The 27760-nt window shown below is 41.6% G+C and overlaps 1 protein-coding gene across 5 annotated transcripts in view; it reads left to right on the top strand.

The window, feature by feature from the left end:
- The window catches only part of TLN2 (talin 2), a 138925-nt gene that overhangs the window by 76928 nt on the left and 34237 nt on the right, over positions 1-27760 (top strand). For all 5 annotated transcript variants that reach the window (XM_066196713.1, XM_066196708.1, XM_066196710.1 and 2 more), the window contains 25 exons: positions 1045-1158; positions 1769-1877; positions 2546-2754; positions 2898-2996; positions 4060-4227; positions 4358-4652; positions 5807-5973; positions 7021-7149; positions 8590-8703; positions 10426-10539; positions 11150-11284; positions 12182-12310; positions 12919-13021; positions 14624-14832; positions 15650-15769; positions 16635-16832; positions 17554-17693; positions 20395-20488; positions 21451-21540; positions 22418-22540; positions 23717-23860; positions 24012-24173; positions 25285-25425; positions 25704-25885; positions 26292-26424. In XM_066196713.1, coding sequence (XP_066052810.1) covers positions 1045-1158; positions 1769-1877; positions 2546-2754; positions 2898-2996; positions 4060-4227; positions 4358-4652; positions 5807-5973; positions 7021-7149; positions 8590-8703; positions 10426-10539; positions 11150-11284; positions 12182-12310; positions 12919-13021; positions 14624-14832; positions 15650-15769; positions 16635-16832; positions 17554-17693; positions 20395-20488; positions 21451-21540; positions 22418-22540; positions 23717-23860; positions 24012-24173; positions 25285-25425; positions 25704-25885; positions 26292-26424 — 3621 coding nt within the window. The remainder of the gene's footprint in view (positions 1-1044; positions 1159-1768; positions 1878-2545; positions 2755-2897; positions 2997-4059; positions 4228-4357; positions 4653-5806; positions 5974-7020; positions 7150-8589; positions 8704-10425; positions 10540-11149; positions 11285-12181; positions 12311-12918; positions 13022-14623; positions 14833-15649; positions 15770-16634; positions 16833-17553; positions 17694-20394; positions 20489-21450; positions 21541-22417; positions 22541-23716; positions 23861-24011; positions 24174-25284; positions 25426-25703; positions 25886-26291; positions 26425-27760) is intronic.

Genomic DNA, 27760 nt, shown 5'->3' with positions numbered 1-27760 from the left:
TTCCCCAGCTCCAGCATGTCCTTCCTGTGGGCTGCAGCCATTCAGGATAAACTGGCTCCAGTGGGGGTTCCCTATGAGCTGCAGTTCCCTTCAGGAGAGCCAGCTCCACCTCTGGACTCTGTTCTGGCAAGGCCCTGCCCAGCACAGAGGCTCTCCATGGGCGGCAGTTCCTTTCAGGGAAATATCCACTTGCTGCAGTGTGGGGTCCTCTGTGCTCTGCGGGGTGGATATGGGGTGTCTGCTCCAACACAGCCCTCTCCACAGACTGCAGAGAAGTACCTACTGCACTTGGCTCTCTCCCACAGGCTAAGGAAACCCAGCTCTGCTGTCCTGAGCATCCCCTCTACATCCCTGTCGGCCACTGGCATTTGCAAGGCTGTTTCTTGAACTCCTGTTTCCCCTCACTGCCTTTTCTCACCAGGGTTTTGCCCTTTGTCACCAATGTTTTCCCAGCGGAGCCATCACTGTGGCTGCTGCACTCAGCTGTGTCCCATGCTGGGTCTGTTGGAGCTGTGCCCAGAGTGGGGCAGCCCCTGGCTAACTCTCCCTTGCAGCCAAAACTTTGCCACAGGCACCCAATACAGAGAGCATCCTGCTCTACCTAAACCCCTTCAGTTTTCTGATAGCTTATGCATGTTGATGACAGTTTAGTTTTAGAATCATCCTTGATTGCATTGGGAGGCTGTCCCAGGAAATCAGTAATGATCTGCTAGAAGCAAAGTGAATTTTCCTGTTGCTCGAATGCTGGTCAGTAAGACAGCTCAGTGGGTTTGTGTGTGTCTGTTGGCCATTGTTGGAGCTGAGGAAGTTGAGCACTTCATATGTGTGTGAAAATACAGCAGAGTGTAAAATGGCATGAGCAGAATCAAGACTGTGGGAAGAGTTTGAGGGCTTTGCTTTCTCCATCGGGAGGAGGCAGCTCTCTGGAACGGCCTGGTGTGGTTGCTGCGCTGCTGGCACTCAGAGTCTCTTCATGCACATGTGACACGTGCTTTGAGTGCTCTCTGGAGCACAGCACAGCCATTGCCTTGCTCTGCCTTGCAGACCTCAGCTCAGCAGGCCCTGATGGGGACCATCAACACCAGCATGCACGCGGTTCAGCAGGCGCAGGCCGACCTCAGTGAAGTGGATAACCTGCCACCTCTGGGGCAGGACATGGTGAGTTCTTCTAATCTTCCAATCCGTTTACAGACCACTTTAGTCATTGTCCCCAGACCTGAAGTGATAGTGACAAAGCTTTTAAGATGGGGTAAAAATTTTGTGCTTTTGTTAAAGAATTCACGCACAGTGGTACCCCTCACTCTAATCAGTCTCCTGAGGTCAGATGTAGCAGGCTTCCTTGCGTAATCCTGCCTGAAATGCCGTTGTTTTGTGGGCATATGTACAGTTAAACACAAACTGTGGGCAATATTAGTGGTGGCACTTACTGCCTTGCAGTGGCATGGAAAAAAAAGAGCAAAGTATGATTCTGTTGTCTGTGATCCAGGTTAAGGCAGGAGGATGGAGCCAGAGGGTCACTGTCAGTCAGGAGTGTTTAGCCTTTCCTATGGCATTTTGCTTAAAAGGGCCGCTGTTGAAATGAGAGCATATGTGTAATGAAGGAATCAGCAGAAGAAAATGTTTGCTTTCATATTTTACTTTAAGGGCCTGCTGCTTGTCTTCTGTTTCACTTCTAAAAGTTCACAAAGGAATGGGATATGCACATAGTATCTTGCCTTACAGAACCTCACTGCAGATCTTAATTCTTCTTTTCGTTATTGCTCTTCAGGCATCAAGAGTATGGGTTCAGAACAAGGTTGATGAATCAAAACATGAAATACACTCTCAGGTTGATGCAATCACTGCAGGAACTGCATCTGTTGTTAACCTTACAGCAGGTAAATTTCAATGGGAAGGATTTCCTTGCAGTCTCCTAACTGTTTGTCAACCTAAATCAAGTAACACATGAACTGAATGTGGGGCAGCTGCAGAAAATTTTCTTTAAAACACGCCAATAGCCAAGTGCATTGATGTGTAGAACAAACTTGGTGTCCCTCCCAACACAATTTTTTCTATCATCAGTTTCTCTAAGTGTGTAACAGTCAGTGAAGATAAAATGTACCTTGCTTATCCAACAGAGTAGAGAGTGTCTGCGAGATTACTACAAGAAAGCATCATTGATCTGGTAGTTGTTAAGGAGAGATTGTTTTTATTGATAGTGGGATTTTCTTCAGCAAAGTACAAGTTGAGGGAGCTGTGAGTGGCTTAAAGGGGACAAGACTGTATTACCTTGGGTTCTTTTAGTATTGAAAGAGGCTGAAACTTCTCAACAAATGGCATTGAATGAAGAAACATTCTACTAGAGGATAGATTATTGCAGAAGAAATATAGAAATCAGAAAATTTATTGCAATCTAAGGTTTTTAAGTGACACATTACTTAGTAGGCATTGCTTGGCTGTCTTGTAATGCCTCTTTTATCTCTCACCAGAGTGTAGCTGCCCCTGTTTCCCTTTTAGCCACTAAAGCTAATTCCATTCTGATCATTGAAAAATGTTTTCTCTGCAGGGGACCCAGTTGACACTGATTACACTGCTGTGGGATGTGCAATTACAACCATCTCCTCCAACCTCACTGAGATGTCCAAAGGTGTGAAACTGCTTGCAGCACTCATGGATGATGAAGTTGGAAGTGGAGAAGACCTCCTGAAAGCTGCTCGAACCTTGGCCAGTGCTGTCTCAGACTTGCTGAAGGCTGTGCAGCCTACTTCAGGAGAGGTGAGTATAGAAAAACTTCTCAGGTTCCCTCTTTCTTGGCCATATTGCTTGCACACTAATGCAGAAGTTCCTTGAGGAAATCTAAGATGCAGGTAAAGCTCATTTTCTTTGAATTAATGCATTTCACTGTTACCTGTTCCCAGCCTCGCCAGACAGTTCTGACTGCAGCTGGAAGCATTGGCCAGGCAAGCGGGGAGCTACTGAGACAGATTGGAGAGAATGAGACAGATGAAAGGTTCCAGGTAATGAGGGAGTTGCTTGACGCTGTCAGAACTGTGCAGTTCTCTAATGAGGAGCATAAAACCAGACTGCTCAAAGTGTGGTTAGAAAATGCTGGAGTTTCTCTGTGCTAATTGCATCCTTTTTGAAGTTGGTTTTAATTACACAACCACAGAGCGCTGATTTCATAGGAACCCAAATTTCATTCTATGCATCATACAGATGCTGTCATTCTTCATGGAGAGCTTTTTGCACTGTATTCTCATTAAATATAGTGGGGTTTATGTAAGTGTTTGCTGTGTCTGTATGTATACATGTAAACTAGAAGTTAATAAAATCTTTTGGTAAACTGAGTAGAGAAAAGAAACATTACAAGCAAAATTTCTTTAAGGTGAATAATAGCATCAATTACAAAATCGTAATGCCTTATGATTTAACAGTGTTTGCTGTTAGCAGTTTAAGACTAGCGCTCTTAAATGCTCTGTAAAAAACGTGTGGATTTTTTCACTGAATGCCAAGGACATGTTAGCACCAGAAGCAAAGGGAAGGTGCTTTTCAGCAGCAGATAGACCTCTGGAGTGCACTGTGTGCAAGGTGTCTGCTAATACAACTTACAGGCCATTTTTACCACTTCATGCAGCAGTGAATCTGTGACCTTCATCAGAGTGCTCATTTGTATTCCTAGCTGAATATATGTATTACAGCTCTTGGCTAAGAGAAAGAATTTAAGCATTCTTATCTGTGTTATGGAGTGTTGGAGAAAGTGGGTAAGGAAAGGGATGGTTTATCATATCTAAAAGCAAAACAAAAATAGTAGGTTTGATTTTTTCAAATGCAGGATTTTCTGCCTGCTGTGACATTGAAATTATAAATAAGTGTATTGGAAGTATTTTCTTTACTGGAAAACCAGGTCATTTTAACAGTAGAGGCATTAGGAAGACTCCATCCTACTAAAAAAGCTGAAGTATATGGATGGGATTTTAAGTGTGGAAATGGGAAGAAATTATTTGAGCTTAGTGACTGCAGGAATTAACACCTGAGTGTGTTTTAATGTCACAGACTGAGTTTTCTCTTTACTTTTACCAGGATGTTCTGATGAGTTTGGCTAAAGCTGTTGCCAACGCTGCTGCTATGTTGGTGCTGAAGGCCAAGAATGTGGCGCAGGTGGCTGAGGACACGGTCCTGCAGAACAGGGTCATTGCTGCAGCTACCCAGTGTGCACTCTCCACTTCCCAGCTTGTGGCCTGTGCGAAGGTGAGGCAGTGGTGTTTGTGAAGGGGCAGAGCATCGTGTGCAGGGAGCGTTGCTGTGTGTTCCCGGTGGCCTTGAGAACGGACTATTCGATCGGCCTCGTCTGAAAGCTTTGGGTGCTCTCTCCGTGCAGGTGGTGAGTCCCACCATCAGCTCCCCGGTGTGCCAGGAGCAGCTGATTGAGGCAGGGAAGCTGGTGGATCGCTCAGTGGAGAACTGCGTGCGGGCCTGCCAGGCTGCCACGGATGACAGCGAGTTACTGAAGCAGGTCAGCGCCGCCGCCGGCATTGTCAGCCAGGCCCTCAATGACCTCCTGCAGCACGTGCGCCAGTTCGCCAGCCGGGGAGAGCCCATCGGCCGCTACGACCAGGCCACCGACACCATCATGTGCGTCACCGAGAGCATCTTCAGCTCCATGGGGGACGCGGGTAAGGCCCTTCCAGCAGCAGCTTGCCAACATTCACACGCGCACCTTTCAAGTCAAGAAAGTAAAAAATCCTCCTCCTCTGTTTTGTGCTGTCGTGATGGGTAGGGATCCAGCCCATAATATAAATAAGCAACTGTGACCCTGAAAGATTTTTAGCCTTTAGACACCACAGCCTTTCTCTAGGGGGTGTTTTAACTATTAGACCACTGTTTTGAGGAAGGATAGTTGTTTACCGAGACTGTTTTGAAAAAAAGCTTTCTTGAGAAGTTTTTCCTTTCCAAGAAGTTAGCAGCTGCTAGCAGGCTACAAATCTCTCAGGCCCACAGGCAACATGCACATAGCTGTGTGCTAGATGGGGTAAATATTCAGTGAAAACAATCAATACCATGCTAAAGGAACACTGTAATATTTTGTTTGTTTCCTGCCACCGCTTCACTTCATAGAATTTTGCAGCAGTTTCTCATCTCCAAATAAGAAGACAGGCACCTGGGCAAATCCTTCACAGTGGTTAGTGTTCTTGTGCATAGATTTTGTTGTAGGTTTTTAAACTTAGACGTGCTCTTTCCTCTGAGATGTTTCTAAAAAGTGCAGCTTCTAAAATGAGCAACAAAATGATTTTGGCTAAAACCATCTTAATGGTTCGAAGTGTTTTCTGACTAAGTTCCCAGTTCATATTAGACAAAAGATCATTCCCCAGAAACACAGGAAGAAGATGGGTATTTTTTATTGAGAGAGTGAAATCTTGGCTGTGATTTGAAAGCAAAATTATTAGTCTTTGCTGGGACAGGGGTTTCCTTGAACTGTATATTCAAAATTACCCAAAAATATTGATTGTCTGGTTTTGTCTTACTATCTTGACTGCAAATACTACACTTTTTTCTTAATCTCCATTGTAGTGGTTTCTGTCATTTCTATTGGGATCCAAGATCTGTTTATGAAACTTTCAAGTCAGAAGTGTATATATATGTGTATATTTATATACCTGTACATATACATATATATATATTTGTGTATATATGTATCATTTTCAACTGGAAAAAATACTTCAGCAAAAGCAACTTCATTTTTGCCCTGTGAAACAATGCTGAGTTTTGAAAGCAATACTGGAAACCAGAGAGGAGAAGGTTAAAATGCAGCTGTGAAATGCCTCCCCAGGTGAAATGGTGCGGCAGGCCAGGGTGCTGGCTCAGGCCACCTCCGATCTTGTCAACGCCATGAGGTCTGATGCAGAAGCAGAGATTGACATGGAGAACTCCAAGAAGCTTCTGGCTGCTGCAAAGCTCCTGGCAGATTCCACAGCCCGCATGGTTGAAGCTGCAAAGGTACCAGGAAAATGGATTAGCTTAAAATTGTGAGGCTGTACACAACAAAGAGGGGGGTATGTGGGACTTATAAATAGGATCTGACTGATGGTAAAGATGGTTTCTCTTATCCTGGAAAAGTTTGGCATTTGATGACTTACCCTAGGTACATCCCAAAACCAAATTTATTAGCTACCTGGGTATTTTTGGTTTTAAAAGATGTTCTTGCATTGCTTTTGCTTTCCTGTGTGCATAGTGGTCATGACTCAAGCCATGTAGGGCACATACCACCATCCTTGAGCTCTGCTATGGGCAAATGGAACAACAGAACCACAGCAATCTGTTACTGGAGTCATTACAAAGCAACTCCCTCTCTGTCTAAGAAACAGTTTCCTCCACCTGAGGAACCTTGCTTATGTTATTCCCTTCCTCATTCTCACAAGAGGCAAATATTACAACTTTTCTTCCTTTTCTGTGCTGGAAACCTGTTTCAAGCTGCTAGGGAGGAATATGTCCTTTCAGTTGTTTCCCAGATCCTGCACGGGAATGATTTTTACAGCAGCAGAGCCAGCCATTCTGCTGGCACTCCAGAAGGCCTGTATGCCTGGCTGCCTATCCTTGATTTTCCAGTGTTTTCTGATTTCAAATGGAGAAAATCTACTGTGTTAAACTTCAAGTTTTGGACTGCAGTTCCTGAAAGACATATTGAATTGGGAATTTTGAAAACTGTGCTTTGTTCAAAAGCCTATATTCATACAAGTGCTTTATTTCAGATCATTCAGTTAAAGGCTTTTTTTCCCAAGCACCTGAAGTGGTATATGGGGCAAATGTTCAGCTTTCTTCCTCCAAGTACCAGACACAGACAATAACAGCCTTCCACTAGAAAAAGACTTCCTGCTTGGAAGTTTTGTAATACTTCAGTGTTGTTCTAACTTTCCTTATGATAATTTAAGGAAAATGAATGCTGATATAGCAGATGCTGCCTGAGCTTAAGTCTTGATGTTCATCCACATTTTCTCTAATTACTTTTACTCAGACTTACGGGTTTTTCTTGGAAATTTTGTGCAGGGAGCTGCAGCCAATCCTGAGAATGAGGATCAACAGCAGCGTCTGAGAGAAGCAGCAGAGGGGCTGCGGGTTGCTACAAATGCTGCTGCACAGAACGCCATCAAGAAAAAAATTGTCAACAGATTAGAGGTTGGAAACCATAGAGTGAAAGTGCTAAGCAGAGAATGACAGTGCTGTAAGCTCAGTTCCAGAGTACAAGGCTTAGAATTAGACATGCCAGTATATTATAACGTAGCCCTCAGAAAATTGGATAGCTTGTATAACAGATGTGGTAAAGTGGTGTAAGGATTTGACTCAGAGGGCTTTTGATGGTGGCTCAGTCCTAAAATCAAACAGCTGAGCTGAAAAAGCTTCATTGCTGTGTTATCTCTATGGTGTGCCATTTACACACGGTATCTCTCAGTGGCTTTACTAGGATATACAATTCCATATGGATTTCTGTACAAAGTTAGTTGAATTGCAGCAAACCCAATTAAACTGGGAAATTACTCATAGTCAAGAAGCAGAAATGGAAGTAAAAAGATAAATCCTATCTAGTGGCCCAGCCAAGAAGGGAGAAAGACGATTTAGTAAGGATAGAATATCATGGAAGTTTGTCTTGTAGGCAGTTTGATCTTCACATTCTCAACTAAAATGAAGAAAAGACAGATTAAAAAAAGGAACTTTTCATAATTCTTAGTTTCCAACTGTGGTTTTTGCATTGGTCTGATTCAAATGCAGGGCAGTGACCGTGTTCCAGAAACACATTAAGTTCCTGTATCTGTCTGGAACTAAAGAGCAGGAGTATATTAGGAAATAAAGGCTGATGTCTGTAATTTTCTAACTGCATTCAAGAAAGTTTTCTACAAAGAGTATTTTATATGTTTTGCTGTTATAACATATACTGCCTTACAAAGGAATAAAATGTGTCATAAACTTTATGCTTGTTTCTATGTAGTGGGCCAGTTAGTGTTGTACAACTTGTTGAAGTACCTTGGATAAATTGTTGAATTTTTACTTCTGTAATAGAGAGATGTTGATAATAACATTTACAGATGTTTGAAGAAGGTCTTCACAATGCTTTTAGACTCAGAAATACCAGTGTTTTGTACCTCTGTGTCATTTTAGGATCTTTGCTTTTGCCATAGCGCAGTCTTGGCAGAAATTGGCTCTCTTGCATCCTGGGTGAGAGATATCAATGTGGCAGTGTGAAGCACTGTGTGTGCTTTGCCTGTTTCCTCTGGCCTTCATAAGGAGCTCATTTAGAACATTTCTGCTATTTCTGACCATTTGGTTTACTTACCTTCCTCCTGTTGGAACCTAAGCTATGAAAGAGTAAGGGCATTGAATGCTTCCAATTCTGCCCTTTTTTATTGGCAAATTAGAGATGGATAACAGTATTCAAATCATTTTCACCTTGAGAGAAGAGCAATCATGGTCGGTTGAGATTTCCTTAAGGCAAATCAGATTAAGGAATAAAATGTACGAACTTGTCGATGTTGTTACTATCAAAGTTACCTCTAGTAATGTGTGTTTCATTCTCTGTATTACTCGGTTCTAGCACTGATTTACCTTTCTTTTTCTCCGAAGATTGCAGCTAAACAAGCTGCAGCTGCTGCTACTCAGACTATTGCAGCTTCTCAGAATGCAGCTGTTTCCAATAAGAACACAGCAGCCCACCAGCAACTTGTGCAGAGCTGCAAGGTAAGCACAGGACAGCCCATGACAAATAACTCTGGAACTCTGCTTTATGGGGAACTGATGAGGATCACCTTCTGTCATACTGTTGCAACCTCAAAAGGAGCTTTAAGAAAACCCAAACCAACTCTGTGTGTGGCTTCTGGAGAACCCTCATTTACTGTATCATTTGTGCATTGCTGTTTGTAGAGCTTTGCCAAGCTGAGCTCCTGTTAGTGCCATGTAACACTTGGCTGTCACACACACCTTAGAAAAGGATGCACAGGTGTGTAGCTGTTCAGTAACACCCAATTCACCTGAAGTAGGTACTTTTACTGTAAGTTTTGGTACAGATCAACCAGTGATGGAGCATAGAGCTGTTCTGGAAGCACAGAGGGGTCCAGTTGCTCAGGAATTTGTGATTCTAAGCCTTGGCCATGCATTCAGTGTATGAGTGTGGTCTTCAGCAGGGGAGTAGCTTCATGATCATCAAAACAGGCTGTTGAATGATACATGCAGTGAAATGGGACTGAGGTCTGTTGTGGGATAAAGGTAACCTTTGGATTTTCCATAACGAAGGATGGAGTAGTAATAGTGATTTACACTGTAATGGTGTGAAATTCTTATTTAACATATAAGTTATATAATTGGTTACATAACTAACAACTGCTCCTACTATTCTGAAGTTGTGCCTCCAAGCAACTGGGACCTTAAATGTCGCCATAAAAACATAATTGACAGACCTTACAGTGGGGTTCCCATGATTCCTAGCTTGAAGTTAAAGCTGTAAGATGGCAGATTTCAAGGTCTGCCCGAAGTCAAGCGCATTTTTATAGTTCCAAGCTAGAATTCAGTCTGATGAGAAGCTGTTCCCCTTTGCAGAAGGATTTTCTTCTGCATCAAAGGGCAGTTAGGTGGGCAACAAGAACAAAGCCATTAAAGACAATATTGTTAAAAACCACATCAGCATTCTGAAATTACGTCTTGTCAGGGTGCAATCCTAAGAAATGTTGGAATTAAATAAGATAGCTCTAGTTCATTTCAGAGTTGGGTTGTAGAGAGCTGCTATTTCAGCATGATTTTTTAAAAAGTGCAACTTGAGAACTATTGTTTACTGTTCATTCTAATTTTGTCTTGATGCCCATTTATCAGATAACAGAAATTCAGTATCTACTTCTTTACATTTTGGTGGTGGTGGTAATTTAGTATTGCACTGTTCAAGTGTTATTGTGAAATGGATGGACAAGGACCATGAATGTGGAGAGTCCAGGAATAAAGTTTTAGCAATATATGCTTGCAAATGCTCCAGCCATGCTATGAAGTTTGTGTTGCTGAAAGCCAAGGAAAAGTAGACTTAGGTGCTTGTGTGTAAAAGATGTTTTTCTGAAAGCAGGACATTCTCTGGAAAAAATCTATCACCTTCACTACTAGCATTGGAATATGCAAAGGAAATAATTAATACTTGACGTACACAATTCTGCATAAGAACCTTGGATTGTCTTGTAGGAGCTTTGAACTAATAAGTGGATTGAATAATGATTTCTTAAGTAGAAGTCTCTAAAAAGTCATCCTATTGTGTGTTAATTTGGTTCCATGCATCCTAAATTAATTCTGTGACAGCGCAGAGGTATTTTACTTAGGAATACTGCAGTTGTCTTTAAGGGGAGTGGGAAGCCTGCCTGTTTTATTTTCAGAGAATTTTGAGGTTTTATTTATTTTCTAAAAATCTTTTCCCTTTGTTCATTTTAGAATGTTGCAGACCACATTCCTCAGCTGGTGCAGGGTGTAAGAGGAAGTCAAGCTCAGGCAGAAGACCTCAGTGCCCAGCTTGCCTTAATAAATTCCAGCCAGAATTTCCTTCAGGTGAAGTGAACCAATCATTCCAGTAGATGCAGAAGGCTTTTTTTTTTTAGTGCTATATGTTTTCATTTGTGGTAAATAACCAATAAACTGTTAAGAGCCATGTAAAGAAATTCACTGCTAACTATGAGTCATAGATAGGGAGAATTCAGTTCCTCAGGTTAGGTGGCTAAAATACATTGGATCTGTGGCGAGTGAAAACTGCTGACATTGAGGTTAAAATTAACAAGGAAAAAAATATATGTTTATGGAAAAGAAACATTCATTGCTGCACACTTCTCTTCTGGGAAAGAGTTTAAAGAACAAGATGAAGAGAATTTAGCATCTTTCTAAGTAGAAGTCTGAGTCTGAATATGTGACAGGCTGTTGTAACCTTTTAAAGCAAGGTAAACTTAGTGTTTCAGAATGCTTCAGAAATAAAAGGGAATACTAATGTGGGTTTTTTTAGATATTAGCTTGCATAATAGATCTAGATTGATGGTTTGGAGAAAACAGAAAATTTGACTGTGTGCTTTTTTTAAAAAAGTCTTAAAATAGAAAGATAGAATATTGACTGTGTTTAAGCCATATTGACTTCTTTGACTTTGTTCTTTGACTGTTGTTCTTTGAACAGCCTGGAAGTAAAATGGTGGCATCGGCTAAAGCTGCTGTCCCCACAGTGGCTGATCAAGCAGCAGCTATGCAGCTCAGTCAGTGTGCAAAGAATCTCGCTACCAGCTTAGCTGAGCTACGAACTGCCTCCCAGAAGGTAGGTAAATACTGGTTTTCATCAGCTAAAACAAGAGGACTTCGTCTCCCCTGAGGGAGCTCATGCTCAGGCAGTCCTCACCTCTCTCTGCTGTGTTTTGTGCACACTTTGCTCAGACTCCCAGGTGGCCTCTGTGTCATGATAGAAAGGGGAGGGAGGAGTGACATGAAAACTGAAGACGCTTGTGCTCCCCTCTCCACCCCAGACAAATGTGAGCAGAGCACACAGAGCAGCACATCAAGAGTGAGCTGATGTTACAAAGGGAGAGCAGGGAAAAAGGAACACATCTCATGCCCCACCAAACCAGTGAGAACCCAGCTACAGCTCTGCTGTGCTTTCTGCTGTAACTGTGAACTGGAATCAGCATCTCTGACATTCAGGGAAGCAGAGGCTCTCTCTGTTTCACACACAGATTTCTAAACTATGTGGAGCTTTAAAAAAATGCAAGTGGAAAGTCTGATCTTTTCTGTGTGCACTGAGACCTGAAACCAGGATTCTAGCATTGAGGTGGCTGCATCTGAGCTGATGCTGAAATTTCCATCTCACACTGATGAATGTGGGCTGCCACATCAGGGGGTCAGTGTGATTTTGGTCATGATGCACAATGAGGTCAAAGGGGAAGTCAGAGTGCAGCAGTTACTGTCTCAGTCCCTGGGCTGCCTGCTGTGAAGGGACATGTACACAAACCAAGTGCACCTTATTCCCCTGGTGCCTTCACAGGCTGAAAATATTGTTCAGGAGTTTGGAATCCATGATGTCTAACACTTACAGGGCTCACAATGGCCTCTTAAGTAGGAAGAGAAATAGTCTGGGAGGGGAGATTTGATCTGTAGCATTTAGTGTTTCTGAAAGTTGCATACAGCTGCTAACAGTGGTACTGATCTGATTTCTGAATAGGCTCATGAAGCTTGTGGCCCAATGGAAATTGATTCTGCCTTGAATACAGTCCAGACACTCAAAAATGAACTGCAAGATGCGAAGATGGCGGCTGTGGATGGACAGTTAAAACCTCTCCCAGGAGAAACTGTAATTGAGGAAGGATGTTCTTCATTTAAAAACAAACAAAGTTAGCTGTTAAAAAACTTAAATATTAGAGGCAAAACAAGTCACGAGGCTTTGGATAATGATGCTGCTGATAGGATTTCGCACTGATTCTCTTAAGGAGAGTATATGCTACTACTACAACAACAGTGTGTTCTGTAGTAGAGTTACTCATAGGACTGTAGGGCCTCCTTCTCTATTGTACAAATTACAGTTTGGTAACAGTAATGTTTTTATCTTGTTAAAAATAATTTCTTTTCAGTAATGATCAGGACAGCCAGTTCTAGTAGGCTTAGAAAGTGAAATGGTTTATTTGGGGGGGTTGGGGAAAAAGCCCTTCCTAGATGAATGTATTTACTTCCATTGCTAATTATAGAATAGTTTTATTGATTGCACTACCCAATACGTTGGTTTATTTCATCCTAAACAGGGAAAACATGCTAATCAGATTTCAGAGAAACTGTATGTTTATTCAGTAGCTGAGGTGAAAGTTTAGGTTTTTGTGCAATCAGGAAATTTTCAGTACTATTTAACATGAAGTGTGTTTTCACTGAGCTTAAACGAAGTATTTTGTCCTTTGCAATTTTTTACAGCTTGAGAAATGCACCCAGGACCTGGGAAGCACATCCAAAGCAGTCGGTTCTTCAATGGCCCAGCTGTTAACTTGTGCTGCTCAGGGCAACGAGCACTACACAGGTACTGTCTTATTCATAATGGCTCTGTGAAACCTCTGCTTTCCATCAAATACTTGATGACAGGTTTTCTTGTCACAGACTACTTAAATCAAGGAATTACTCCTTTTTTTTTTAGTGCTGATAGTGAATTGTGATATGTTACAAAGAATTGTGAGTGTGATTCGTGCTTCATAAAAGAACAGCGGTGCAATCTGCTCTGTCTTTATTCAGAATAGATTGGGACATCTGTTGTTTTTGTAAAAATGTGCCTCTGAAACTCTGTGAAGAGCTGAAATAAAATGTATTGCATTTTAAAGGTCAGTGCCACTGGAGATGTTGCTACATCCTGACAGAAGGTTTAAAGGGTGCCTTGGATATGTTTTGAAGCAACAGGATACAAACAGAGTGGGGACAGCCTGGTGACATTGAGAACTGCATCTCTTCCTAGGGGTCACCAGTTCATATGTACAATGCAGCTGCTCTGGCTGATCCATTGAGCACATTTGCATAGTTGGAGGTAAAGCCAGCAGGAAACCTGGGCACACAGATCCTACGGTTTATTTTTGTATCTGTGCTTTTAGTTTAGAAACAAAAAAAACACCTTAATAAGAAAAAAACCTCTGCAGGAGGGACAAAAGTTTACTCGTAGATGTAAAAATGTTCTGTGTCCTTACTTCTGTTAGAAGTGAAAGCTGTTGTTGCAAATGCTCCCATAAGGTTTTTGGCTAATATTACTGATAAAATGCATTATGGCAATTACCACTTCATTGTTTATAATTGCATCTAGGCTCTAGAACTTACAGTTGCTTTCATTTGAAGCAGATGGAATTTCATAAGAGTGGCTCATGTTTCTGTCACATAGTTGTGCAGAAGTAGGCACTGGGTATCAGGCAAGGGAGTACTCGCAGCTGATAATGAATAGCTAAATCTAGTAGATCTCTTACCACCAGATCGTAGGAAACTCTTCAAAGCAATGAGTTCCTTTTCAATAATTTCATAAACAGAAGGAGACCATTATTCACATAGTCCTACGCCTTAGCACTGGAATTGATAGATGTCCTTTAATATAGACCAGACAGATCACAAAAAGTGATTTTATTACATCCTTTCTGTGACTTCATTCAGTTATTTCTATATGTTTTTACTCACAGTGATGTTAGATGATGTGTTTTTACTTAGTGATGATAGTAAGTTGTATCATTCCTAATAATCCCTTTTTTTGATTGCCTGAAGTTAAACTATTGTTGTGCCGTGGCTCTGAACTCCTGTACACCATTCTTGCAGACAATCACTTCCCCCATAGCTTGGAATATGAGTTTTTCCTTATCTGCAGGCTTTAGCTTTTTTTTCTTTTTCAGTGCTTCACTAAGATGTAGTCAGTGGTGAGAGCTGTGCCCAGAATGTGGTTTTTGGGCTATAATAGGTACTTTGTGGCTTCACTACAGGCATTTCTCAAGGCAAATTATACTGTGTATTTCAAATGTGGTCCTGTTTGAAAATTTTCTTTTAAATTGCATTTGCAGTGTTATTTTGCAATAGAATCGTTACCTGCAAGATCATGTCATGAAATACAAAGATTGTCTTTAAAGGTACTAATAGAATCCTTGGTGACATGTGACCATAGGAGTTGCTGCCAGAGAAACTGCTCAGGCCTTGAAGACTTTGGCTCAGGCAGCACGAGGGGTTGCAGCATCTACCAGTGACCCTGTGGCATCCCATGCCATGCTGGATTCAGCCAGGGATGTCATGGAAGGCTCTGCAATGCTGATCCAGGAGGCCAAGCAGGCCCTGGCTGCCCCGGGGGATGCAGACAGCCAGCAGAGATTAGCCCAGGTAAGGTGGGACTCGAGCAGCTGCAGGAGTTGTCAAACGCCCGGGGAATTTACTGCAAATCAGCATTCAGTAAGGAGAGAAAAGGACAGAAAATAAGGCTGCTGAGTATGTCAGCTTTCGATTCCTTTCAGCAGCTCTCAGACAGTAACAGCGTGCCTATGTTAAACAATGCAGATGGTACAAAGTATGGTATTTTAGTCATCTCTTAGAAAAATGTACAAAGATGCAGCTCTGTGCTTCTACCCACAATATATGTGAGTAGACTGCTTGACTGCAAAAGTGAGATAGCCAGTAAACTGACCATTTTAAAAAAAAAAATCTATGTCCATGTTATAATCAAAAGGTGAATGCATGTTTTCTTCATGTGTGGCACCACTATGTTTGAATACTTTAGGAGTGACAGATTCCTTTTTTTACTGATTTGAAAAGTTCTGGAATTGGCCTGCATTGAGAATAATTTCTTATGAAGATACCTTTGTTTTAATCAGAACTTTGTAAAAAGCAGCATGCAATGAATTCCTGTGATTAGTACATAGATAGCTTCAGGGACATTCCCTTATCTGCAGTGCTGCAGCCTTTATCCCAGGTGCCAGGAGCAGTTGTGGGGCTGCCCTGCCAACACTGTCCAATCACAGAGATGAGCCTAAATAAAGACTGCAGGCCAGGAAACTGAGACAGTTGCAAGCCTCAAGAAATGTTCCTGTAAGGGTCAGAATTCTGTAGGAATTGCTGGCTGTGGAGTGCAGACTGTGCCTCCTATTAATGAGCATTTGAGCCCCTCTCAGTGTGAATGGATGTGTTCACTTGTGTGTTGTAGGTGGCAAAAGCAGTGTCTCACTCCTTGAATAACTGTGTGAATTGTCTGCCTGGACAAAAGGATGTGGATGTGGCCTTAAAGAGTATTGGGGAATCCAGCAAGAAGCTCCTTGTTGATTCGGTAAGATGGCTTTTAATGTGGAAATACATTTTAGAAAACTGAACAGCAGATCTGGGTTCCCCATGTGTCAAATCATTATTTAGTAACTTTACCCCAAATATACTTCTTGTAAGCTGTGTTTAAGTTCATGCACCTTTAGGCAGCTGCTACTTAGACTGAAATACCATTTCTGTAGTTTTATGGGCAAGGTGAAATGTGTCTGTGAATTGTGAAGGCAATATTCAGATTGTCATATATTGGTATTAACTTTTTGGTTTTGAAAATGACAACTATGACTTAATGTTCTGAAGAATATGAAAATTAGGGAATTATAGTTCATCTCTCACCTCAAAGTGATCAGTTGACTTGAAGGAGCTTTGTCATTTGTCAAAAAATGCTTGGTCAATTTGTGTAAAGAGTAGAACTGTTACTTTAACTGCATTCATGTCAAACCATCCCCCCCCTGCTTTTTGCACTGGTAATTTGCCAGGTTATACTATTTGAACAGCTTTTTTTTCCCGCGTCCATCACTGACCTTGCTTTTGTTGTGAATGAAGGAGGAATTGTATTTTGATATGTTTGTGCAATGCCTTTTGATAAAACCAGAGATTTTTTTTTTTTTCCAAACTGGTTTACTAGGGAGCATTTGGAGTAATTACGAAGGCCTGCCTATATTTGTGTCTCTCAAAAAGCTTGCAGACTTGTCTTTCCCTTGAAAGAAACAGCAGGATACAAGTTGCTGGACAGATTTCCGGTTGACAGCTGTCCCCTAGTTCCAGCTCACTACTCCTTGCATTTGGTATTCTCAGCATGTGTTGAACTCTCCAGTCATGAAAGGCTGGTGTGGTGTGACAGAGAATAAAATACTGAGCTTTGTCTCTTACAGCTACCTCCAAGTTCCAAATCATTTCAAGAAGCTCAGAGTGAACTGAACCAGGCAGCAGCAGACCTGAATCAGTCGGCTGGAGAAGTTGTCCATGCCACACGGGGCCAAAGTGGGGAGCTGGCTGCAGCCTCTGGGAAATTCAGTGATGACTTTGATGAATTTCTTGACGCTGGTATTGAAATGGCTGGCCAAGCACAAGTAAGTTCTTGATCATGCTAATTGAGGAGTAATCTTGGCCATTTACCTATGGCAGTGCAGCATATTGTTTATGTAGCACTACAGTGCAGCCAGCATGCTGTGTGTGAGGAGATGTTTGTTGTCAGGGAGTCATCTGGAAAGAAGAGAAGTCAGCATTTTGCTGTGAAGATGCAATACTATTCTGTAATTGTATTTAAGTTTCCCTTTTCAAGCAATGGCTTAAAATAAGTAATAGAACATCCAAGTCAGAATGTTGACTAAAGTAGGCTTATAGAAACTTATTTTCTTGGGAAGGATGACTTTCTGGAGGATATTTTTGTGTGAGCAATCCCAGTTGGATGCTAGAGGGCTGCAGGCTGCACAAAGGATGCCAGAATACAGAGTGTACACTGACTGAATAATGTGAAGCAGCTGTGCCAGGCAGAGACACGTAAGAGTCTTGACAACAAAAGCGTTGTTCAACAAGTAGTGAAGTTTCTCCTTTGCTCATTTGTGAATAGTACCATTGTTAGAAGCCAAGCTATTTGTTGTAAGGGTCTTTTTCTGTTCTGTAAGTGAAGCTTAAAGGCACCTGTCTGAGAGAACAGAGGCTTGGGCCATCTGAGCTCATGTATGTCAGTGGTTTCAGGTGAATAAGCAAACTGGGTTTCCATGTGTGGTTTTAGCACACTCTCTTGATTGCTAGTTTTGTACTTAATGTTATGCTGCTGTGGCTTTGCAGACTAAAGAGGACCAGATTCAAGTCATAGGTAACCTCAAGAGCATCTCTATGGCTTCCAGCAAACTGTTACTGGCTGCCAAGTCTCTGTCTGTTGATCCCGGAGCTCCTAATGCCAAAAACCTCTTAGCAGCAGCAGCAAGGTAAGGATGTGTTGCTTGTTTTGTTTTCCTGGGATATTTGCTTTTCTCTGTGGTATTTATATTGTGCTTGTATATTCTTCTGCTCTTGACAGTTAACTGAGTGGTTGGAACCTGTAGTTCTGTTTAACTGGAAGTAGGCCTGAGGGGAGTTGCTTATGTTGGAGTAGTTCCTCAGCTGGTATAACTTGTTACCCTTGGTGGAAATAGGAACTAGTGTTTGAAGACTTGGCCTGGTTTTTGAAAGGAATCAGTGTATTTTGCTTTCTGTTCTCTCACCATCTGTCTTCTGACAAGGCAATGGCTAACATTAAGCCTTTCAATCCCTGAAAGAAGAGAAATTGAATAATATTCTTAGATAAAATGTGTTTGAAAATTGTAGCTACCTATCACTAACAGTGTGCATGTGTGCATCAGGAATGCATGAAAGGGTTAGATGATACTTTTCTTCAGTGAAGCATACCCTTACTTTAAGGATTATAAACCCACTCCCTCAGTAAAGGTCTTTCTTAAGAACTTATGCTACTTTACTTCATCATATTTTGTTTAAAAAAAAAGAATAAATATATCTCTCCTGTCTCCCTGGAAATAAATAGCATCTAGGAAAATTACAGATAACCAAAGACAGGCTCCTTAAAAGTGAAGGAGTCACATGAGATTTTGTTACTGCTGCAGCATCAAACTGCTCTAGATTTCTGCTTTAGGCTTAGAACATTCATGATTGGAGTGTAGAGGAATTTCACCCCAGTGAAATCCAGATAGTTGTAAGTTCCTGCCAGGTTAGAATTCCCTCTGTGGAAGCATGTAATAGAAAAAGGGAGGTGAGGCAGCTGTTCTGTGTGTGTGCATGTGAGAGACCTTACAGAAACACCACATCTGTGTGCAGTAAATACTGCAGCAGTTCAGTTTGTGTTTAAGGTGGTAAGGAGACACTGCACTTCCCTTCTCAGATCCCCTGTTCTGGCTTGTCACAAGCTTGCCAGGGCTCTCTTCTCTTTCCCTGCTGTGACGTGATCAGGGTCAAATTTTTTTATTTTCTCTCTTCTCATGAAAATGAAAAAAGAGGCACAGCTTCCTTATTATAACATAGCATTTCTTCTCATTTTTCTGTCATCATCTGTGGTACTATGATTAGTCTGGGGGTTTTGTTGGGTTTGTTTTGCTTTCTTCCCCATTTGCACCAGCTGTAGGAGACACTTGAGCTTTTTCAGCACCCTTGTCTTCCTTGTGGAGGCATTTGCTTGACCACCTCTGACAGGACTGCAGCACTGGCTGAGTTCCCTGCAGGGTCCAAGTATTTGTGTTGTATTTGATGAAAACAGATGTGGCCTTTAGAGTCCTAGCAGTCGTCTTCCACTCTGGGATTGGTGTTTGAGGGGCCACCTTCCTGGTTGTACTGTGCCCAAATGGTTTTCAGAGTAATGTTTGTACACTGGATGGATTCCTGGGAGAGGTACCTGGTGTGTAGTAATGATGTTTGCGAGACCATGTGGCCTCCTCTACAAAGCTGATAATTTTCTCTCTTCAGCTGCTGATATTCTCTGAGTCAGTATGAATTGTGTCTCGGATTAAAATCAACAGCAGACAAGATATTTTTGTGTGAAGTTTTCTCTGGGAGTGAACAGAACTTTCAATTTTTGTCTCTTAGTCCTATGTCTGTATGCATTGATATTTTTCTGATGCACAGCAATCACTGATGTTCAGCAGGTGAACACCAAAGCTGCTGACAAGGGTTAGGAGTCTCAGTTAAATAAATGTGTCTATTAGTTTCCGTTCTTTTTGGCCTGGAATTTAATATGAACATGTTAAATGTAATAAGCACATCCTGTTTCCTTTTGTAACAGTAGGATACCATCCACCAAGGTAATCATGTTATTGATATATTATCAAGTGCCTATTTTCTGAATGGGAAAGTAATGCAAATGCCATTCAGTTTCCAAGGCCAGAGGAAAGCATATTCTCCATGCACTCCAATTTCACTGATTTTCTCTTCTTCTAGATGCCACTTTCCTGAGTTGTTAGTCATGAGTCTAAGATGAATGTGGCTATAATGAATTTTGCTTATTATCACAGCATTCATCAGAAAGACAGGTAGTGACTGCTGTATGTCAGGTTCAGCCTCTGTCCAAGAGCTGTGAGCTCCCACAGGAATGTAATGCCTTTGCGTAACTTGTTCTCTGTGGATATAAACCTAGGGGAAAATATCAGTTATTAGTTAAAGGGAAAAAAAAACCCGATTCGCTTAGAGACTCTAGAGATATATAGCAGGAGTGTGTGTGTGTGTGTGTGCATGACAGTATGTCAGACAAGGCAAAAGATTTTGCAGAGAAAGGTAAATAACATTTACTTTATATTCAACCATTGTTTTCCATACCAGGCACTTGTTTCTGTATCCTTTAGAGCTTCTGGGGTGGTAGTTGGGAAATGGTGGAGTTACTGTCAGACCTGGAGAGGTGCTGAAATAGCTTCCAGTAGCTACATTATGTCACTGTAACATGTTGGCCTTGGCCTGCTGCCAGGTACTGTTCTGTCCTTTGTCACCAGTGTTTTCCCAGAGGTGCCACAGTTTGGCTGCTGGCTCAGCCACGTAGTAGAAGATCCAAGTTTTATATCCTTATGCAGTATACAGTTAATGACATAAGTTTTACTAAGAGAAATAGTTCAACTTCAAAATCCACCTTTTTTTCCTTGTCTTCTTCCCCAGAGCTGTGACTGAGAGCATAAATCAGCTCATCACACTGTGCACCCAGCAAGCTCCCGGGCAGAAGGAATGTGATAATGCACTCAGAGAACTGGAGGTATTACTATATTTCAGAAGTTCTTATAAATAAAAGTGGCCCCAAATGTTTGTTTTCCTTGTATTCTTTGTCTGAATAGCTCCTGTTACTGGCTTCTCGCTTGATAATGAAGTGTTTAAAATCATGCCTTGATTTCCTTAAGTGGAAAGCAAATGTCAGATACAGCTGCCAGTATCTTTCTCTGCTTAATTGATTTCACCTTCATCAGAAAGATTAAAAGTCTTTTCTGCATGATATTTGGCAGTAAAATAGTGTTCCTTAAAACTTGAAAAAGGTGTGCTACAGATATTTTTATATAAAAGAGAATTAACCTCCTGCATTTTGCAGCTTTTTACAAGTTTTGTTATTTCATTTCATTCATTCTTCTGAATGAATATGTGACTGATTGTCACGTTGTCATTTTCAGGACTCAGAATCAGCTCAGAAAAAGAAATTAAACCCAACTATATGTAGTTTCCTGACAGAAGATTTTCCTGTGCTGGGAAATCTGTTGGCACTGTAAGAGGCAGAGGCAGGTGGTGGATGTGTACTCAGTTCACCGACCCTTTGTGTTTCCAGACAGTGCTCAACTCATGGCAGCTGTTTTTCTTATCACTCCTTTAAATTAATTTATGAAATTTAAAACAGTACTGAAAACATGTGTTACACTGTTGACACCTGACAGATTTCCTCATGTTAAGCTGAGGAACAGCAGCTCTGACCGTATATCACTCATCACAACTACGAGGTAAACCTGAACTTCCAGGAGGTTGGAGGTGCACAAACATGGAGTTCCTTACAGCTCAGTTCCTGTTAGGTGTGGTTCCCTGCATGGCACACCCTCAGGGAGCGTGGGGCTTTGGCTGCTTGCTGGAGACAAACGTGTGAGATTACACTGGGATAAGCAGGATAGGTGTGATGGTCTGTGTTCTCAGCTCAGTATTTCAGATTCTGTCAATAATCAGTTCCTTCCATTATTTCAGACAGTTAAGGGAATGCTGGATAACCCAAATGAACCTGTGAGCGATCTCTCATATTTTGATTGTATTGAGGGCGTAATGGAAAACTCAAAGGTAATTTCTTTTTCCCATCTCTGTGTCAGTAATAAAGCATGTTTGGATTTTCAGAAGTTTCCACATGCATATTGAATGTTGGAGCTGCAGTCAGTGCTTATAGCTCAAATGTCTGCTACACTCCTTGATAAACTCTGCCTGAGATAGGTCTCACAGTCCAGACACCCCAGCATGTCAGAAAACCTGTGGGAAACCTCTTCAGTTACTTTTAATCAAACCGTGCTGTACATCTGCCTTTGAAGCTGGCTTTTGGTGTTCTTATTATTTGATGTATTGGAATCCTCATATTCTTCTTCTCTAAAAGAAAGAGAAAGCACCTAGTGGATGTGTGTGTCATCTTGCGTCTAATGCTCTACTGCAGTCAGAGATCATTTTGAATTTCAAAGCCAAGTGAATTGAATTCAGTGGGACATAATGTGGGAATTCATGTGAGTTTGGACACTGAGATGGTTCCAGAAGTCCAGGTGCAGCTTCATTTCCACTGGGCTTCAATGAGTTTGATTACAAAGATGATCCTGGATGTGTCAACAGCATCTGCAGTACTGGCTGTCATGTTCTGCAGTCTGTGAAATACACCCAGTGCCAGGTTAGCTGTGATGACTCATGGATGACAGCAAAATTAATGAGGGTTAATTCTGTCCCCTCGTAGCCATTTGAGCTGTAGTAGTGCTTATGTTCCCCGTCAGTCCAGGGTTGCTCTGCACGCCTGATCCCTCACACCACGCAGAGGAAAGTGCCCAGTTCAGCGAAGTCTGAAAATTCTGGTAGCCAAGTCTGGGGGGTTTTTGGGCCAAAATTGGTTTCAGGCCAAAAATTGCTTGCCTCTAAGTGGTAGGGATGCATATTTGGAAGATAACTGTGTTTTTTAATTTCTGAGGTTCTTGGAGAATCAATGGCGGGCATTTCCCAGAATGCAAAAACTGGAGATCTTTTAGTCTTTGGAGAATGTGTTGGAGTTGCATCCAAGGCTCTTTGTGGCCTCACAGAGGCAGCAGCTCAGGTAAGAGACTGAAGGCTGTAAAGCAATTAAGTTTTTGGTTTGTTTTTTTTTTTATCCAGCTCATGTTCTGGGTTTGCAAATCTGAAATTCACTTCCCTGTGATGATTTTGTATTACACAGTGTGTTCTGTGTAGATTCGAATTCATGTTTGCAGCTCAAGCTCAAAACTATTGTATCATAGAGAAAGCCACAGTTACAAGTAATCCATCAGGTTCTAGTTTGTAAAAGTTCATTGGGAGCACTACAAATTTCTGACATTGGAACTAAGAAGAAACGTGATTCAGTTGTTCAGATACTTTCCAAATAACCAAAATTCTTAAGCTGCTACAACAAATTAGGGTCTCATCTCTGTGGTTTCACTGATTCGATAACTGAGTGAACTAATAAAGAGCTGATAGAGTCATCTTGGTGAAGGATTTGGCTGTGGGGGATTGTGCTCTGCATCTGAAAACCTCTTCTTGATTTCCCCGAATTTGTAATGCCTTGGTATGGACTAAATCTCCTCCACATCTAACTCTGAGTTGCCTTACTGTCATATTAAGGTGACAGATAATGGTATCTGTAATAGATATGAGGAATCTTCATGTATGATTGTGACAGTTCCGGTAAATTGTGGTTGTTGAGAGACATGAAACTTATAACTGAGGGGGGGGGTAAGGTTGGCCATCAGACACCTTGAGCTGCAGTTAGGGCAGCAGCTGTAGGCCCGATGGGACCTGCACTCAGCAGAAGTGCCTATGCTGGATTGCTTTTGTATTCTTGACAAAACCCCCCCCCGCCTCCAGCTGTGGCTACACTAAATAACTCCAGTAATTTACAGTAAATAACTTACAGTAAATATACAGTAAATAACTTACCAGTACCTCTAACCATTAAAGCTCTCTCTACTGGCTGTGCAAGTGACAAGTAATGTTTTCAGGGATGGCAGCTGTCTAAGCAGTGGGCTATTAGTTTTGTTTCAACTAATTAAATTTCTCAAGTGTGAGGGTATGTTTTCTTGGTTTTAGTGGATTCTGGAGATGTATTGCTCAAAATAAATGGTAATTCTATTTCACAGTACGATTTCTGAATAAGCTCTGACCACCATGTGCTATGACATATGGCAAGTTTACCAGAGATCCTAGACAGATTTCGCATGATTTGTTAGGATTGTTTTCTTCTTTTTCCCATTTCTAGGCTGCTTACCTGGTCGGTATCTCAGACCCCAACAGCCAGGCTGGTCAGCAGGGCCTGGTTGACCCAATCCAATTTGCCCGTGCCAACCAAGCGATCCAGATGGCTTGTCAGAACCTGGTGGATCCAGCCAGCAGCCCCTCGCAGGTGATTGCAGAGGATTGCAGGGACCCCATCCCTGTCAGCACATGAGGCTTTGCTTTGTTTGTGTCCAGTCAGAGGCTGACATTGCAGAGCTGCAGTGTGGTCACTGTCCCACCCCTCTGACATTGTGCCTGTCCTGTGCTGGTTTTTCCAGGTCTTATCAGCTGCCACCATCGTGGCTAAACACACATCCGCTCTGTGCAACGCCTGTCGCATCGCTTCGTCAAAAACAGCAAATCCTGTTGCCAAGAGACACTTTGTGCAGTCTGCCAAGGAAGTTGCAAACAGCACTGCAAACCTGGTTAAAACTATCAAGGTACAAATGCTGCTTAATTGTGCTTTCTTTTTCCTTTGGGATTTTAAGGTGTTTTCTTGTTTGGTTTTTTTCCCCTTGTTGAGACAGAATCAGAACAGTTAGCAATATTTTTTAACCTTCTTGGATATGCATGGTTTAAAAAATCACTAATCAAATTTTTGAAGAGCTGAATTGGAAAACATGTTCAGTGGTGTAACTGCTGAGTTCAAGATTAAAAAATTGGGCAGTTTTAATATCAGAAGAGGCAGCTGATATGAGACCCATCCAATATGAGATCCTTCAAGATTGATGTATTTAATGAGCTTGCAGCATAAAAATAATCTGCAAGCAACTGAATGTGAAGGTTCTTAATGGTGTTAACTTCCCCAGTATATGGAGATTTTTGGAGCTATTTCTGTCATCTTTATCTATAGGAGAAAAAAAAAAAGGAAATAAATAATAGTGGGAACCAAATAGAAGCCATTTGTGTTGCTGATAGTCTCCTGTTAATAGTAACCTTTTATTTTCCAGATTCCTGCCAGCAGTTTGGTAGGGAGTAGATTTTTTCATGCAAGCAGAAGTAATAATTGTGAAGCCATGGAGAATTCACAATTCTGAACCCTTCTGGAAGCCATTAACTGATCTAATCTGATTTACCTGAAATGTTTATTCTGAGGTAGTGAGAGAGATTGGTTGACTTGGGTGAAAATGAGAGCAATACATTACTGGTTTGCTTAAAACAGAAATAACAAAAAAAAATCAAAATCAGTCTGTAGGAAACAACCACCTTCACAAACCACAAAGATGTGGGAGTTACCCCCTTCCACCCTTTGGAGTGTCAGGTGCTGGGACACTTGAGAGACTTGACTCTCATTAGAGAGAGACTTGAGAGACTCATTGGAGTGCAGTGACAGAAAACCTGCAGCAGTTTAAAGTTTAGGGTCAGTAACCAGCTGAGGAAAGAAACACACACCTAAAAGATGGCATTTCTTTGTGTCAGCCTTGTTTGTGGAGGAGCTTTCAAATATCATAAACACGCAGGGGTTTAAAACTAGGAAGACTCAAACCATCTTACTTGAGTTTTGCTAAAGAAAGCCATTCAGACACAGCTCAATCCTGATTTCATTTCCAGGCACTGGATGGAGATTTCTCTGAGGAGAACCGCAACAAGTGCAGAATTGCCACTGCACCTTTAATAGAGGCTGTGGAAAATTTGACAGCGTTTGCTTCAAACCCAGAATTTGTCAGCATCCCAGCACAGATCAGCACTGAGGTAAGGCAGGATACTGCTTTTCTCAGCTGGAAAAGAGGATTTTTTAACATTTCTTAACTTGAGACATGTTTCTTAGGTATGTTTCAGAGAAAGCTGTTGGACTGATTATTTTTGTTCTGTTTCTGTGTTGACTATCTGTGAATACAATAGAATAATGGAGGAAATTATAATTCCATTTTAATGCTGTTAATTAAATAGATTTTTGGGAGCGGAAAGCATGGATGAACTCGAATAATAATTTAAATGTTCTTTCTGTTCTTGTGCCTTCCTAACCACAGGGATCACGAGCACAGGAGCCAATTCTGGTTTCAGCTAAGACCATGCTGGAGAGCTCATCTTTATTGATCAAAACTGCCCGTTCTCTGGCTATTAATCCCAAAGACCCTCCTACATGGTCTGTACTAGCAGGGCATTCCCATACAGTCTCAGATTCTATCAAGAGTCTTATTACCTCTATCAGGTATGTCTTTTGTAGTAATTGAACAACTGTTCGTAAAGAAAAATGCCATATGGCCATTAGCACTGTTGTTTTTCATTGATGGAAGTTACTCTGTGATGCACAATATCTCCCCAGTTACACTGGGTGTTTAATCACAGTTGATGACTGGAGCACCCTGCAGCACAGGGCTGTTCTGTTTGTGTTCTGGTTCCACCCTCAATTCACTCCAAGGTAAATGTAATAAAGAATGCTGTAGAAAATGAACGCTAGCTAATGTTACCTCCATGTAGATCGTGTGCTAACTAACATGCCATACGTGGGAAACAGCTTTATTTATTATTTTTATTTTTTTAGAGTGAGCCTGTATGTATTCAGGAAAGACCCTGTTCCTTGCCACCATGCTCAGTTTAGTGTGTCTGTCCTGCAGAGACAAGGCCCCCGGGCAGCGAGAATGTGACTTCTCCATTGATGGGATCAACAGATGCATAAGGGACATTGAGCAGGCTTCACTCGCTGCTGTCAGCCAGAGCCTGGCCACCAGGGATGACATCTCTGTGGAGGTGAGGTACAGAGCACAAGCACAGAGCAGTGTGGACACCCTGCTGCTCAATCACAGCACAATCCACTGCCACTGAGAGGAGAAGTGTCCTTACTAGGGTCTTTTCAGGCAAAGTCATACACAGACCAAAGTGTATCGCTTCTCCAAAAATCCCAGAATCACCAGGGGAATAGTAGGGATGAAAGTAGTTATTTTTTACTGCCACCCACATATTACTCTGACTTCCTATGCTGATGTGACAGACTGATAGAGTTTTTGTGGTGCCTTACCGTGTGGAAGCCAGGATTAGTTTCTGAATATTCATAATGTACTTGTCTCTGCAGCTAGTCTATTACTAGAAGTCCAACGACATAAATGTCAATGTTCTTTTTTCTTAATGCCTAGTTTGTCCTTTAATAAGTGAAATTTGAAGTTGATGTTGATACGTTCACTTTAAGAAAGCTTCCTTATCTGCCCTCTTCCTTGTCCCAAATCACACTGAGATTCTGTTATGTCTTCTCATACCGTTGCATCTTGAAATTACGTGTTTATTGGAATGGTTTCTTCGGGCTGTATCTCTGCATACTAGAAACATGTCAGACTAAATGAAGCTGTGCAAAAGGAGTCATTGCAGGAAATATGTCATAATTCATTTTTATTGAAATGATGAAGCTATTGTGTTCACCATGTTGAACTGAAGTAAATGTTACCAAAAATGGCAGTTATTTATAAAGCAGTAAAGGAATGTAACAAAGGGAATAATAGTATTTTTTTCCCTTGCCTATCATGAGAGTGACCTTAATCCTGATGGCTACCAAGATATCAAGTGCCTCTGAATTAAAAGCCAGTATTTATGTTTTGACCAGGCCATTAATATGCTTTTAATAGATTTACTCCTATTCTGCAGACTTCCTATATTCAGGAAGTCACTCCTCATATCTGTCCTTCAGAGATGTGACATTTTTCCTTTGCCAGTGGATTTCCCCTGCTCGCTTCAAAATGTGTGGCAGAGTTTTTTGTCCTTGCACTGTATTTTCTGCTTTGAAAAATGTTTCTTCACACTTAAATCAGTGCTCCTGACAGTTTTCTGATTGGTGCAGTGATACTAAATCTTTGTCAGGGCAAAAAATAGCTTGGGAGATGTCAGGAGGGCCTTGATCACATTGCAGTGAGAAAGGACACCTTGGCTGAGTTTGCTACTGTCAGCACTCCCTCCCCAGATATGAACCCAAGAGGAGCGGTCCCATCTCAGGGTTGCTGTTGTTGAAAGAGGGTAAGGAAAAAGCAATGAGCCAGTATGTAAGGAAAACCAGCAGTGTGGCTTTCTGCATTCTGCCATAGCAGGTCACTTGAACAGC

Source organism: Chamaea fasciata, unplaced genomic scaffold, assembly GCF_029207755.1.
Source record: "Chamaea fasciata isolate MVZ Bird 193981 ecotype frontalis unplaced genomic scaffold, bChaFas1.0.hap1 SCAF_14, whole genome shotgun sequence".
Taxonomy (NCBI): domain Eukaryota; kingdom Metazoa; phylum Chordata; class Aves; order Passeriformes; family Sylviidae; genus Chamaea; species Chamaea fasciata.
The sequence above is the reverse complement of the archived record's forward strand: the minus strand, read 5'-3'. Positions and strand labels throughout refer to the sequence as shown.